At 53.0% G+C, this 15,329-nt stretch overlaps 4 protein-coding genes across 4 annotated transcripts; 2 read left to right on the top strand and 2 right to left on the bottom strand.

The window, feature by feature from the left end:
• Positions 1-281: 281 nt before the first annotated feature.
• PSV08DRAFT_220289 (uncharacterized protein) lies at positions 282-1,144 on the top strand (the record flags this gene model as incomplete). The annotated part of the gene is made up of 1 exon (XM_014220968.1): positions 282-1,144. The coding sequence occupies one exon, from the start codon at positions 282-284 to the stop codon at positions 1,107-1,109; it is 828 nt and encodes a 275-aa protein (XP_014076443.1). The 3' UTR covers positions 1,110-1,144.
• PSV08DRAFT_360999 (Brix domain-containing protein) lies at positions 1,110-2,497 on the bottom strand. Its single transcript, XM_014220967.2, has 4 exons — positions 2,369-2,497; positions 2,261-2,319; positions 2,142-2,209; positions 1,110-2,038 (listed from the first exon to the last, which is right to left on the bottom strand). Exons 1-4 carry the CDS (start codon positions 2,456-2,458, stop codon positions 1,323-1,325), a joined length of 933 nt encoding a protein of 310 aa, XP_014076442.1. The 5' UTR covers positions 2,459-2,497; the 3' UTR covers positions 1,110-1,322.
• A 1,244-nt stretch (positions 2,498-3,741) lies between these two features.
• On the top strand, positions 3,742-11,885 carry PSV08DRAFT_369991 (SNF2 family N-terminal domain-containing protein; the record flags this gene model as incomplete). Its single annotated transcript, XM_014220966.1, has 6 exons — positions 3,742-4,029; positions 4,173-4,430; positions 4,497-8,742; positions 8,795-8,878; positions 10,811-11,006; positions 11,063-11,885. The coding sequence occupies 6 exons, from the start codon at positions 3,742-3,744 to the stop codon at positions 11,883-11,885; spliced, it is 5,895 nt and encodes a 1,964-aa protein (XP_014076441.1).
• A 2,657-nt stretch (positions 11,886-14,542) lies between these two features.
• PSV08DRAFT_349991 (uncharacterized protein) lies at positions 14,543-15,142 on the bottom strand (the record flags this gene model as incomplete). Its single annotated transcript, XM_014220965.1, has 1 exon — positions 14,543-15,142. The coding sequence occupies one exon, from the start codon at positions 15,140-15,142 to the stop codon at positions 14,543-14,545; it is 600 nt and encodes a 199-aa protein (XP_014076440.1).
• Positions 15,143-15,329: the final 187 nt, after the last annotated feature.

Genomic DNA, 15,329 nt, shown 5'->3' with positions numbered 1-15,329 from the left:
GACATGGTGCAAACGATGGCAGACTCCGATGAGTCGTTTCCAAAGGCCATTGACATTGTTGGTGGTTGAAGGACAATCAGGAGTCATCGTCACGACGTAGCCATAAAGTTGATTAGATGGCGCCAAGTGGAGCCAATCTGGATTGTGGGGACCAATCGGCGTCGAGGGGCGGAGGGCAAGCCGATGGCGTCGACGTCCGCGAGGTATGTCGCCCTCCGAATCGCAAACCGCGCCGTCGTCCACGTCTGCAAGTCTGGAGTCTGGCAGTACCGGAAGAAACAATGCAGCACTGGAATGCCGCGTCTCCGTATCCACCAGCTCTGTTCCGCCTCCCAATCGAGCTCCGACGCGCGATATACAATCTCGTCCTTCCCCACACGACAACCTTCGATGTGCGTTTGCAGCGCTCCATTGACCCACCCCCAAAGTCCGAGTACAATCTGACGTTCGTCCGGCAGAATGGCGATGGGTGTTGGCGCATGCAACGGACACTGCCGCGGACGGACCGTGAAACAGGGAACGACATTGTCTGGCGGCGCGGATGCACTGCCCTACTAGCCGTGTCACGACAGGTGCACGAAGAGGCGGCAGATATGCTCTATGGCGACAATACGTTCGTGATTGATGTGACTTTCAGTGCAATCAACTTTCGGTACCGCTGGCGGACTGCGAATAACCTGACGCCGAACCAAACATATCAATTCCTAGACCATTTCTCGCAACGGAACCTCTTGCGCATCAGGAACTATATTGTAAACGTCGAGTCTGTCGATGACTACACGGGTATGATCAAGTATAACTATGGTGGGCGGGGATTGTCGGCCGGCATACACAGCAAAGTACGGGAGCTTGTGGATCTGTTGGTTGCTGTCCCCCAACTGCACCGGCTGCAGGTGCACTTGATTGATGGTGCCATTAGTCGCGTCAAGTTCCCAAGCGGCAGGGTGCATCGAGTCCAGGATGAGAACAATATTTCACAGACACAGTTGGTGCTGAATCCGTTCAGGGCGCTGCATGGAGTTCGTATGGCTGTGGTTAGTGGTGTTAACAATGAGTACAAGGAAGAACTAGAAGAAAGCATGACAAAGGAAAGAATGCAGCCAGTGTAGTTGAGCGCAATGGATCCAGAGATTAATGTACGAACGCAAAAAGACGTGTATAGCGGTCGCTCAAGACGAGCTACCCACGAGTTGATAGCTATTGGGTATATCGCTATACATGCAGGCATATGCTAAGCCTAACCAATCGACGCCAGCCCCATGTAAGATGCATCCCATAAACGCCACTTTTTTTTTGCCCTCCAAAAAGATGTTGCAAACGACTTATGCAAATAGAACATTGTCGCTAAGTGGATCCTTCTCCTTTTTGCGACCACCGTGCGACGTCAGTCCTAGCTCCTGGTGCTTGAGCAGAGCATCCCTCTGTGCCTCTGTTCGCTTGTTGAACCTGCCGGCCTTGGACTTCCTCAGGTCGGAACGGATCTGGTTGGGCGACACGAACTCCTTGTTCTCGTAGATGATGGGGCCTCCAAAACTCGATTCCTGGATGACAATGGGAGTGAGCACGAAGCGTGGACCAATCTCCACAAGGCTGACGTCGAGTTCTCCCTTTCCTCCCTTCTTCTTGGGCGCAGGCTCTTCGACTTCCATCTCTTCGCCATCTGCAGCCTTCTTCTTGCCTGGCTCGCTCTCATTAATCTGGAAAACGCGAACCCAGATCTTGCCGTCTGTGACGGTGAAACCCATGACGTGATCAACGAAAGGCTTTACTTTCCTGCTGGTCTTGGGAACACCGAAGATTTGGGTAAAGAGTTCCTTGATGACACGCAAATGGGCCTGCTTGTCGAATGCGGCGTCGAAAGAAAGAATTGGCCTGGATCCCTTGAGGCAGTTGCCAATGAAGTTGAGCTCTTCCATGGTGTGCAAGTTTTGGAGATGCATCTTGACGGTGGGGCCATTGGGAGGCTTGGACATCCAGCAGTAAAGATCCTTGCCTTTGCGCGCCTCGAAGAAGAGGACATTGTTGCAGTTGTAGAGTTCTGACTGGGTTAGTTCAGGTCAAGATGGGATGGGAAGTGTTCGAAATGCAGCCTGCGAGATTTCTCGTCGAGAAAAGACGGGCATCTGGGAAGAAATGCGTACCTGCTAGTTCATTGAGCTGGTAGAGCTTCGTTTTGGTATCAAGCTTGGCCTCTTTTCGGCTATGGGGCCTTTGCAGGATCAGCATGAGGTTTCTGAAGCAGGATTGGAGTCGAACTCACATTAAAGAGTACAGATCCTGGAGCAAATGGCGGTGCCGGAAAGTTACACCTCTTGAACTCTGTTCTTGTGTTAGCAAGAGATTTTTTTTGCGTAGACAAATGCTCTACCAGAATGAGGACGCGCTGCTTGTTTCTCTTGACTCCGACGTCCTTGTCCTCCTTGTCCGCGCCGGACAGCGTCTTGTATACGGAGGCCATTGCTGTGCACGAGTGTTGATGGTGCTGTTTGCGCTGCTCACGGGGTGAAGGCGGCTCTCGAAAAAAGTTGGAGATGGAGAGCGCCCAGAGTTTTAGCGTGATCTACGCTTTGGCCACGCTACGACCCACCGACATGGGTCGCGCCTTCCGTCACCATCGCTGGCAGGGCTCGCCCAATGAGGGAGTGCAGGCCCCAACGCTCCTGCCCCGTTTAGAGTGCGTCTGGGCTCATGGCGCTTTGTCGCGCGCCGTAGACCAGCTGTAGCGGGACGGCGAGGCAGATCAGGCAGACAAATGGGCCGACGCAGCGGGGGAGAGATGCGAGTAGAGTGTGCAAGAGGAGGGCATGTAGGCGGCGCGGGTAGTGCATGCATGGAGTATGTAGTAGTCAATGGTAGTAGCCAGGCGTGGGTCGGTGGTTGATTTGCCGAAGTTGGCAACGCCTCAACGCGGCGGGCGGAGGCAAAGACGAGGAGCACGTCGCTGCAGAGGGCAACGGGCATCACGCCGGATCGCTGGCTACTTGCGCGGGCAGCACCAGCACCAGCACCAGCACCAGCAACATGGACAAGCGGACACGCACAGTGCGCCTGACAGCCGGGCTGGACGGGCTGCATGCTGGACGGCGCCGCTCGAGTGCGTGCAAATTATTGGTCGATGCACCATCTGGGGGCGTGTGTATGCTTCGACGAGAGACGCGGGCTCAGGTGGGCAGCGAAGAGGCAGCGCGCCGCCCCAGCAGCCTCAGGGCGGCCTCCATGTCGCCACAAGCCTCGCTGGACTCGCAGAGGCGGCTCTCGTCGTGTGCAGCGCCCCGTCGGACAGGCGGCGTCATGTGCAGCGAGTCGTGGCCGCTGCCATCAAACCTCATCGCGGGTCTGCATCACGCCCGGAGCTGCCCCAGGGACAGAGCTGCCGCAGCCGCACTAGACAGAAGCTGACTTGCCAACCCTTCGTGCCTGTGTGTGATCTGGACAGCGCTGCTCCACACCAGCCCCCCATCGTCCCTCTCCCATCGCACCCGTCCGCTGCCCTTCGCATCCAGAGCCATCCATCGCCAGTCGCCGGCCGACCATCGCCAACTGCAAAGCCTGAGGCGCATTCACCCTGCTGCCGCCGCCTTGCTGCCCGCGCCCCCCGCCGCCAGAGCCCGCTGCTGCTGGTCCATGGAGCAGCCATCGTGCTCCCATTGAGAGAGCCTGCACGCGCCCAGTCCCATGTTTCGCGATCCCGTCTTGCGGCCGTCGGTTGATGAGGGCGAGGAGCGGTCGCGAGCAGACAGAATGCCGCCAGGGCACCAAGGCGAACCTACGCCATCAGCTTACCACACATCGCCCACACAAGCAGGCCAACCATACCACCACCACTCGCCAAACACGCCTGCGCCCTTGCCTCTGCAGCCCCATCAACACCACCGCCAGCCTGCATCGCCAGCCTCGACCGAGCTGCCGCCCATCAGCACGGCCCTCTATTCTCGCGACACGTCTAGATATTACGACCCGACCTCGGACAATGGCGACCACCGCGTAGCCAGAGACCCGGCGCGTTACGACCCCCAGTATCCCGCACAGGTGCGTATCTCCATCACGCTGCATCGCGTCAATTCATCCGTGCTTTCTCTCTCTGCCCACCTCACTCACTCTCTTTGCCTACCTGCCTGCCTTTGCTTCATCTCCCCCCCTTCAGGGATACACGCCTAACAGTGACCGCGCAGCAGCCCCGGGACCCTCACGCCTACCACGACCCTCGACCCGCCCACAGCCCTTACGAAAAGGTCCATCACTCGCCCGTCGCCGCTTCATATCCCCAGCACTCGCCCTTGCGGCGGCCCCATTCGCAGCACCAGCACACCGGCGGCATGGAGACCATGTCACACTCTCCCGTCTCGCCATCAGTTTATCAATCCATGAACCGGCCGGGCGGTGCCGTCCAGCCGCCGACCTACGATAGACGGCCGTCTTTCAAGGATGAGGTAAGTCAACCCACCTCTCCTCTCCGCTCGACAACCCTTGCTCATCGCCATCTCTCCCATCAACAGGCTCCACCACCACTACCGACACGCGCCGACCCCATGTCGCTCTCGAGTATAATGTCCTCTGGAGCGGATAACGAGCCCCCGTCCAAACCTCAGCCGTCCGCTCCCGTCAACGCCGACCCATTCCGACCATCAAAGCCCCTGCCCAACCAGCACTTTGTCAAGCAAGAGGCCGTGGCATCCCCAGCGCCAGCTGACCTGCCACTCCACGAGAACGGCTATGCCCCACGGCCGCCGCACAATACCATCGCTGTACCTGGGAGCGTGCAGCCTGCTGCACTGCAATCTGCGACTCGCGAACTGCCACCTCCTGATGAAGCCGATGTTGAGGCTCAGCTTGCACACATCGAGACCACGCAGATGGGAGACATGGACATTCTGATCAACTCGCGCGAAGAGGCAGAATACAGGCAACGGAGTCAAAAGCGTATCCTAGAAGTTTCTGCTACAGAGGCGAGCAAGCGCAAGCGAAGACGGACAGCAACCTTGATCCGTTTCCAGGATGTGTCGGCTGCGCACCGTGACTACGCCAAGCACTCGTACAACGTCGAGCATGAGGGTGATGCATGGCAGCAAGTGCAGAGCCAGGAGATTGCCGAAGAGAAGGAGCGCAAAAAAGACATGCAACGCAAACGAAGACGAGAAAAGACCATCCAGAACGAAGAGGCTAAGCGTGCTGAAGCTCTTGCAAAGGCTGGCCAAGCTGAGAATGAGGAGGAGAAGGAACGACACTTGCTGGCTGCCCAGAAAGCTGAACGCAAGGCCAAGACTACCACCCAACTTTTGCAAGGCAATGCTCCTAGCAAGGACATCCGCGAGGTTACCCCACATGGCCCCAACATGGAGGGAGGCATGATGAGTTCGTTCCAGGCCTCTGACGACGCCCCAAGTGGCAAGCGCAAGGGCAACCGTGGCAACGGTCGTCTTAAGAAGAGCAAGGAGCAAAAGCAGGCAGAAAAGGATGCCGCAGCCGCAGGCCAAGCTGCTCTCGACCGTGGTGACGATCTTCCTATGATTGCTCCGCGTGAGGAGGCCCGTCTTGACTCGATACGAGGCCGCAGCTACACCGAAGATATCGGCCCCGTCGTGCTCACTTCCTATGACTCGCCCGTATATCGCAATCTGTACCACCAGATCGTCAAGGACTTGGCCCGCAAAGATGTTCCCAAGGTCGTCCGCATCAAGGAGAACTCACTGTCTACGAAACAGTCAAATCTTCGCAAGACTGCCCAGTTGGCCGCCAAAGAAGCACGTAGATGGCAGATGCGCACTAACAAGAACCAGAAGGATACGCAGGCCAGGGCGAAGCGAGGCATGCGCGAGATGCTCGCCTTCTGGAAGAGGAACGAGCGTGACGAGCGCGAGTCGCGAAAGAATGCAGAGCGTCAAGAGTTGGAGAATGCGAAGAAGGCCGAAGCCGACCGTGAAGCCAACCGACAGAAGCGGAAGCTCAACTTTCTTATCTCGCAGACCGAACTCTACTCGCATTTCATCGGAAAGAAGGCCAGAACAGACGAGATTGAGAGGTCTACTGACGACGCCGATACCGCCGCGGCAGCACCACAGCAACCCGCTCAGCCTGGTATCGAGGTCGGAGACATGCCAGCCAGGGCAGCTGCCAAGGTCACAAACTTTGAGGATCTGGATTTCGATAACGAGGACGAGAGCGCTCTCAACGCTGCTGCAATGGCAAACGCTCAACACGCTATCCAAGAGGCACAAGATCGTGCCCGTGCTTTCAACAAGTCTGGCGACGACGACGAGGATGGAGAACTGAACTTCCAAAACCCATCCGGTCTCCAGAACAAGGAAGACTGGATTCCTCAGCCAAATCTACTCAGCTGTACCCTCAAGGAATACCAACTCAAGGGTCTGAACTGGCTCGTCAACCTGTACGAGCAAGGTATCAACGGTATTCTGGCCGACGAAATGGGTCTCGGAAAGACGGTCCAGTCGATATCTGTCATGGCGTATCTTGCGGAGAGGTACAACATCTGGGGACCTTTCCTTGTCATCGCTCCTGCATCAACGTTGCACAACTGGCAGCAGGAAATAGCAAAGTTTGTTCCAGATCTCAACGTCATTCCATACTGGGGTACAGCCAAAGATCGAAAGATTCTCCGTAAGCTTTGGGACCGCAAGCACGTTACCTACACTCGCGACTCGCCCTTCCACGTTGTTGTCTCTTCGTACCAATTGGTCGTCCAGGATGCTCAGTATTTCCAGAAGATGCGTTGGCAGTACATGATCCTCGACGAGGCTCAGGCTATCAAGTCATCGCAGAGTTCCAGATGGAAGAGCTTGCTCGGATTCCACTCACGTAATCGACTGCTACTGACGGGTACCCCTATCCAGAACAACATGCAAGAACTTTGGGCACTTCTCCATTTCATCATGCCAAGTTTGTTCGATTCTCACGACGAATTCAGCGAGTGGTTCTCCAAGGATATCGAGAGTCACGCACAGAGTAATACCAAGCTCAACGAGGACCAGCTGAGGCGTCTGCATATGATCCTGAAGCCGTTCATGTTGCGGCGTGTCAAGAAGCATGTGCAGAAAGAGCTTGGAGACAAGATTGAACTTGATGTCTATTGCGACCTGACATATCGCCAGCGCGCCTACTACGCCAATCTACGCGCCAAGATCAACATTATGGACTTGGTCGAAAAGGCTGTTGGAGATGAGCAGGACAGTGCCACTTTGATGAACCTGGTCATGCAATTCAGGAAAGTCTGTAACCACCCCGACTTGTTCGAGAGAGCAGAGACCTGGTCTCCCCTCTCCTTTGCTTCATTCGCTGAGACGGCATCGTTTCTCCGAGAAGGTCAAAACGTACGAGTTGGTTACTCAACTCGCAACCTGATCGAGTATTCTCTGCCGCGTCTTGTGGGCCGCGAAGGAGGTCGCCTGGATCTTGCAGGACCCGACAACCAAAAGGCTGGATTCAAGGGACACTATCTCGACAACCTGATGAACATCTGGAGTGCGGACAACATTGAGACATCGGCCCGACAAAGTGGCGCCTTCTCCTGGCTCCGCTTCTCCGACTTGTCTGCAAGCGAGGCCTCACAAATTGCCAAGAGTGGTCTTTTCCAGCGAGCTCTCGTCACGGGGCAAAAACCGAACAAGGTCAGCCGTTTCAATATCTGCTACGATGGCGATGCAGGCGAATGGAAGCCAAAACATTCAATTTTCAACATTGTCGATCGGCAGGATCCTGCACCGTTGGCTGAGGTAGCTACCGAAGGGCACATGCGCAACCTGTTCAACATTGCTCAATCTGTGTTTGAAAAGACGGGCTTGAACGTGATTGAGCCTTGTGCAAAGCCCAAGGCGTCTGCGCCTCCAATCGAGCTATACTGCGCCAGCCAAGGAGTTATTGCTGAAAAGCAAAACATCTTGTTCAATCCTCTCATTCGCACCGCATTGTACGGCATCTCGGACTTGACTGAACAAGCGATACTGGAGACCAAGTCGGAGAGTACTGCTTTGACAGTTCACAACAAACTTCCGCCACCAACCAACCAGCGTACCCGTTTCACCCACATTGAGGCGCCATCAATGTCACGCTTCGTCACGGACTCTGGCAAGCTAGCTCGCCTAGATGCACTGCTGAAAGAGCTCAAGGCCAATGACCACCGCGTCCTCTTGTACTTCCAGATGACTAGGATGATGGATCTCATGGAAGAGTACTTGACCTACAGGAACTACAAGTACTGCCGTCTGGACGGATCTACCAAGCTGGAAGATCGTCGTGACACCGTGGCGGATTTCCAGAGCGATCGATCCATCTTCGTCTTCTTACTGTCTACACGCGCCGGTGGTCTTGGTATCAACTTGACTTCGGCTGACACCGTCATCTTCTACGACTCGGACTGGAATCCCACGATTGATTCGCAAGCCATGGACCGTGCTCATCGTCTCGGTCAGACACGACAAGTCACTGTGTATCGTCTCATCACCCGTGGTACCATTGAGGAGCGTATTCGAAAGCGTGCTCTGCAAAAGGAAGAGGTTCAGCGCGTTGTCATCTCCGGAGGCGGCGGCGCAGGAGTCGACTTCAACACTCGTTCCCGAGAAAACAGGACCAAGGATATGGCCATGTGGCTCGTGGACGACGACCAAGCCGCCGAGATTGAGAAGAAGGAGGCTGAACTGGCGGAGCAGGAGAAGAATGCTCCACCGGGCAAGAAGCGTGGCAAGAAGAAGCAGAGAGCTGAAACGAACCTCGACGACATGTACCACGAAGGTGAGTTTCTATCTGATGGGGCGATGTATGAACTGTGCTGACTATTTGACAGGTGAAGGACACTTTGACGAAAGCGCCAAGGCGAGCGGTGCAGCGACGCCTATTGCATCGAGCGAAGCGCCTGTAGGGGGCAAGCGCAAGAAGGGCGGATTGAGCAAGAAGGCGAAGACGGCCAAGCAACGACTAGCAGTGGCTGATGGCGAAGTCTAAATACTCGTGTATGACTATCACACATTTTCTTTATATCTATAATTGGGAGCAAGAAGCGACAGCATATCTGAATGTTCGTGATCGGGGGGTTTGATCATGTTGGATTTCCTTTTATTACTATATGGTTGATGGGTTCTGCATTGTGTACATTATTGCAACTTTCTCCATGCGCTAGGGTCGTCGTCGTTGTCACTGCTGATATTGCCTAGTTAGGTATTATGTCGACTGCAAACATAGATGATTAGGGGTCTTTAAAAATCTAGATAGTTATGATACTTTTCTCAGACATGCAGGCTGATGACGTGGTATATGTGTGTGTTCCCTGGTTACTGCAAAGGATAGAGGGATGACGAAGCATGGTTACCTAAGATGTATGTACATGTGACTAGTGGATTATGTGAACGTATATTGGTTGAGATCTGTGTTCGTATATCCCTCTATGACGTTTAGCTGCTCTGGCGTGCCAGTGGTTGGAAATTGGGTGGCATCCATTGTGCTGCTGGCGGAAGCAACACTGCAATACTCTGTGTACATACATACTACATGTGTATGTATGTACAAACAAATGTACGTATGCAAAAAAAAACTTGGCGCTAACGAGAGCAGCAGTGAATGGGGCAACGAGCGACGATCGCACTGTACTGCTGTGGCTGAGAGTGGCTGTCAGTCGAGGACGTGTGGCGCAATTTCCGATACGGGGGGCAAATCTCCGCCTGCAAGCATGGCCCCTCGCTGATGCATAGTGAGTAAGTATGCAACGGTCAGCAAGCCAAACTCAGTACTGTTGGGCGCATCAGATTACTCGGGCTGGTACAGTTGATACGTTGAGTAGGTCTTGGTAGACGGGCTGGGGCTCACTCATGCTATGTACTACTAGGGGCTCATGCAAGGGTTTTTCGGGGAAAACTGTGTAACGGGCCAATGTGAAGGCCAAGCCATGGCAGAGCAGATTCGGATGTCGCGGCATACTTGCGATCCCATCTCCAGACAGGCAATGCCTGATCAGCATGCCATGGACACACAAGCAGCAAGACATGGTAACCAACGGCCAGAGCGTTGAAGTGCCAAGGGAGAGGAGGCCCAAAAGGGAGAGGATGCGAGCAGCGGTACCGACAGCCAGCGACAGCGACAGAAACAAAGGCCATCCTGTCCGTAAGCAGTAGCGCAACCGCATTACCATCTAAAATTAAACGTTCAAAGTTAAGTTATTTGGCTGACACGGTCCTGCTAGGCCGCGGCCGATTGGGCTGCGCGGCTGGCCAGTACGACAAAACCCTGCAGCCCTCTTTGCCCCCTTCAACATGTTTCCTTGGCGGATGAGGATCCCTTTCGGATAGCATCTTACTTACTTGGTTCCCGCTGGTACGCCCCTTGGTTTCCCTCTCCGCCCTCACGACACGTTAGCCATCTCACCGGCTTGCGCTGCTACAAAACCCTCGTCGCCCCGCCTGCCATCTCCGCCCTCTTTGTCTGCTGCTGCTGCTGCTGCTGCCGCTGCTGCCGCCGCCATTGCCCTCGCCCTCGCTCTCGCCATCGCCATCGCCTATCGCTGTATTCGGTCCGGACGCCTCACCTGCACCGCCGCACCTCCCGTCCTACCCGCTACCGCACGCACAACGCCTCATCTAGTACTCGCGCGCCCTGGCCTTACTTCTGCTCTCCTATTACCGACACGATTTTACTATTGGCATGAAGGCATAGTGCAGACGAGCCCGCCCACTTTCGCTCGCTACATACATCACCACATCCATACACCATGGGTACGTCGAAACCGCGATCATCATCCGAACCCTGGACCCATCGCGTGGCTATGCGCCATTTCAGAAAAAGGAGAGATCAACGACTGACAGACATGCAGTGGAAAAACGCCCCTCCATCGAGGGCCTCGTTGACAACATCGACCCCCGTGAATCTCACGAGCTCGAGGAGCTGCCCACATTCGAGAAGCCCGTCACAGAACCTACGCCAATATCGCTCAAGGACAAGCTGATAACATGTTTCTGGATCGCGCTCAACACGCTCTCAACGCTGGGATTGATCTTCCTGAGTAAACGGTATGGGACAATAAGCGCTGACCGCGTTGGAAACCTGTTTGCTAACCGCCACGCAGAGTATTCAGCGACAAGCAGCTCAAGGCATGCCAACTCATGGTCGTCATGTGGCATTTCACCGCCACCGGTCTCGTTCTCTTCATTTCGACGCTGCGGCCCTTTTACGCCTTTAAGGCTGTCAAACTCAACATCTGGCAGATGCTACCCGTCTGCGGCTTCTTCGCCGGCTATGTTGTTCTTGGCAACCTTAGCCTGACCTTCAACTCGATTGGCTTCTACCAGCTTTCCAAGGTCATGACCACACCCACGGTCGTTCTCATCAACTTTGTCCTATTCCGAAAGTACGTTACGCGATACATGCTGGCTGCGATCCTTGCAACATGCATTGGAGTTTCCTTCACCATCAACGAGGCGGCCAAGACGCAATTGTTTGGTGTCATTATCGCAACCCTGGCTTTCTGCAGTACTGCCCTGTACCAAATCTGGATCGGCAAGAAGATTGAGGACTTTGCCGTGTCGCCTCCTCAGCTTCTGCTCAACCAGGCACCCATTTCAGTCTGCCTGCTTATTCCCTTTGTTCCATTTTTCGACACTCTTCCCGATCTTTCGACTGTGCCCACTGATATCCTCTGGAGCGTATGCGCATCGGGTATCATGGCTTCCATGTACAACCTGAGTCAGTTCTTGATCATTGGAAGGACCAGTGCCTTGACCTTCAACATTGTCAGCCATCTCAAGACTATCTTGATTCTGAGCATAGGATGGTACAGCGAGGGAAAGATCCTCAGCGGAAGAGAATGGTTCGGTGTATTGCTCGCACTGGGCGGTGGATGGGTGTACTCGCACCTTGCGCTCAAGGCAAAGAAGCAAGGTGGAAAGTAAGAGCGCGCGAACGAGGATGGATCGACCACATTCCTGCTCTTTAGGAATTATAAGTTGGCCGTGTAATGAATATTGGATAGGGACTGGAAGCAGAGATGGCTTCTTCTTGGATACGCGTTTTCTGGATCGGTACAGCAATTCAAAGCCATCAAAGCGCAAAGGGCGCAAAGGATTTGACTCATGTCACGGCTTCTGGATTTTTATTGATGTTGCTCGCGCAAGAACAGGGAGATGAGCATGACTGATAGATTGCATTGGCTTATACCAATTTTTTTGCACTAAGACAGCAGCAAGGCGCCTCTTTTGGAACTTACAAGGCAGTAGCGCAAGTAGTAGAGAGAGTTGGGGCTGGAGGAGAGGGAGATTGGTGAGGATGAGCAGATGTTTTCATTAACCTTGGCTGCGCTTTTTTTTTTCATTCAGACATTGCGTTTTTTGTTCTCATAGCTCTATCCCGTCATGTCTTTGCAATGTCGTCTCTCTTGCTTTTATACGCTTTTACCCCCTCTTTTCTCTCTGAACGGACAGGGGAGTTTGCGATAACATGTCCCATTTTTTCTTTTCCCGAATGAGACTCTGATAGGTTAATACTTGCATCTTACAATACCATTTTCACGCATCGACTATATCTCCCATTGTCTCACTCTCTGTCTGCCTCGACGAAATGCGCCTTGCTCGGTGTTTCTCGACACCCATCGAACCAACGAGGTTTTCGCTCTATGAGTACCCTTTTATCTATCTGACCGGTCCGTGACCCACTCCCCCTCTTTCCTGCGCGCTCTTTCACTTCCGTTTCTGGATTGCATCCAAGATATGCGAAATACGATCTTTGGCGCTATCCCCAATCCTACTCACCGCGGACCCTTTGCGAAATCCCTTGGGTGCTGACGCTAATCCTACTACCTTCCTTGCTTTCCTTTGCGCGCTCTATTCTTTCCCTTTCTGGATAAATGCATGTATGTGTGTGTGTGTGCACAGCCCACCCCACTCATCCACTCCCGCTCTCCCACTGCCCCCCCAAAAAAAGACTTGGGACGAATCAGGCCCCCATTCGCCTCCACCCCAATCCTTCTTTTGCCCTTTCCGAACTTCTAATTCTCCGGCTTCCTTTGCATGGCGAAAACGGTGAAGTGAGGCGTTTGGGTTGCATTGTCCGCCTTGAGGGCTGTGTGGTGGTCACGTGGGGAGGTGAGGTAGGGTGAGGCAGGGGTAGGCGAGTGGGAGGCCTGATGGGAGTGGGCTTGTGCGAGGCAGATTCCACAGGCTGACGTAGGTAGAAGATGCGACTGCGGATTATGCGCGTGTGGTTTGGATGGAAGGGGGGGGGGGGGGGGGGGTATGGGGAAAGATATATAAGGATAGGGTGGGATGGTTGGTGGTAGTTGTATCATCATCATCATTCATCATCGTCATCAAACTTTACAACCTGATACTTTTTTCGCCAGCCGATCCTAAATCCAAAGCTATCCATCGTTTGGCTATTTCCTGCTCAGTTACCAAGCAACATTTTCTCCCAGAAAAGAATCCCCTTCCCATATATATCGCACTACGGGACATTTTCAGACTCCTTTCTTGTCCATAACCGAGCAACAATACTCTATCCACCAAGTAAACTTGTTTCAAACCAAAAGTACCCTACCGAACCTCGAGATCTCATCTTCGCGGTAAAAAATGGGCTGCGGCTCCTCCAAACCAGAACCTTACCACTACCCGGAGCCACCGCGGTACGTGACTAAGAACAAGAAAAGAGATCGCAAGCACAAGAGCGGGGGGTATAGTGGGTATAATAGTACGACGAGCGCGTACGGGTATACTAGTGGGGGGTTTAGTGGGGGATGGAGTGGAGGGGGTGGTGATGGAGGAGGTGGGGGCGGTGGTGATGGAGGAGGTGGTGGTGGTTGTGGAGGAGGGGATGGCGGTGGTGGTGGCGGTGGATGCTAAGAAGTGAGTAGTGTATAGAGGGGCTTAGGAATTAGGAATATATGCGTGGGGGAGGGGGGTGACTTTGATCTTGGGCGTTTTTTTGAGGGGTTGTTAGGGATTAAGACAGGATAGCGAAGAGAGTTTTTTTGTATAAGGGTTACGATTTTTTTTAAAATTTTCTAGTATAATAATTAGTTAGTAGAGAAGAAGAGAGAATACTTAGTATCTTTAGGCTATCTTGGAATATAATTTCCTGTTATTAAGAATCTTAGAAACTGTATTTTATAAAACATTTAATAGGTTGTATTAGCTAATACCAGTTATCTTTAAAATAGCTAGATATACAGTATTGTTTGTCTGTGAATTAATATAGGGGTCCATTGGAGAAGACATCAATAGGAGAGCGTCTTCGGCACTAGAACTTGTAAAAGGTCCTCCCTACGAAACGGAACGTCGAAAGGAATTTACGTTGGTACTAGATTAGTCTTCAATATTTTAGGTGTTACTTTTATAGTTAAAGGGGGAGAGACTTATCAAAAAGATTGAGGAATGTTACCGAGCTATGTCGACACACAAGTGCAACTGGATTTTGTGGTTGGTAAGGGAAATCCAGAGAAAGCTTCTTCGGCACCAAAACTCTGTAATCCCTTCAATCACCTAAGTAAATATGAGAAAACCCAATTAATCAAACACATTACAGTCATTTCCGAGCCTTGAACAAGCATTCAACCCCTCTAAACATCCTTCCCCATTACCGAAACGTCCTTCTTAGGGTCGTCCAGGATGCTCGCGTTCATGTGTTCGAATGTGCGGAAGTAGTTGCCGAAGATCTCCTCGAGCCAACACTGGAGAGACTGTGTGCCACGGATAGCCTCGAACTCCTCATCCATCAGAGCATCTTGAAACTCTTTCTTGATGCCAGCCTCTGTCATTGCTTCTCTCCAGTTGTTTCCATCTCCAGCTGCGAGTACCTCACCACAGACTCTAGTAACTCTCTTAACCAAGTATGCCTCAAGACTACACTCAAAAAAGTCCGCATCGAAATCCTCGCCATAGTCGTTCAACAAGCCATCTCGAATCTCTTTTCCATCGTTGTATATAGCTCGTGCCGCTTGGGGGGTTAGACCCATGCACTCATACGTATGCGGAGAATCCATCTCTACCGGAATCGAGATGGTTCTTTTGCCGTTATGCTCATCACCAATAAGTGATTGATCTCGTGCCTTGACCCGCTTGATAGTATCTTCTTGAAGTATTGGTGACGGCGAGCTTGAGGCTTTTCGCTTAGACCTCTGAATATTGCGCTCTGGAGGGGGCGGCGATGAGGAAGACATTTTAGTGGTAGTGGTCGCTTGACTTTTTTCCCTCTGTTTGCTATATAGCGTATCAGATCAATTATCTCAGAAAAGAATGGCAGGCCACACCCCAACCTGCCAGAATCGGGTATCAAAAAAATTGACTTTACAGTCAAAGTACGTAATGAAAGGATTCGGGTGGACCTCTGCGAGACCTTAGTGGTAG

The sequence above is a fragment of the Bipolaris maydis genome (genome assembly GCF_028858645.1).
Source record: "Bipolaris maydis strain C4 unplaced genomic scaffold PSV08scaffold_5, whole genome shotgun sequence".
Classification (NCBI taxonomy): domain Eukaryota; kingdom Fungi; phylum Ascomycota; class Dothideomycetes; order Pleosporales; family Pleosporaceae; genus Bipolaris; species Bipolaris maydis.
Note: the sequence above shows the minus strand (reverse complement) of the source record. Positions and strands in the feature narration are given on the sequence as shown.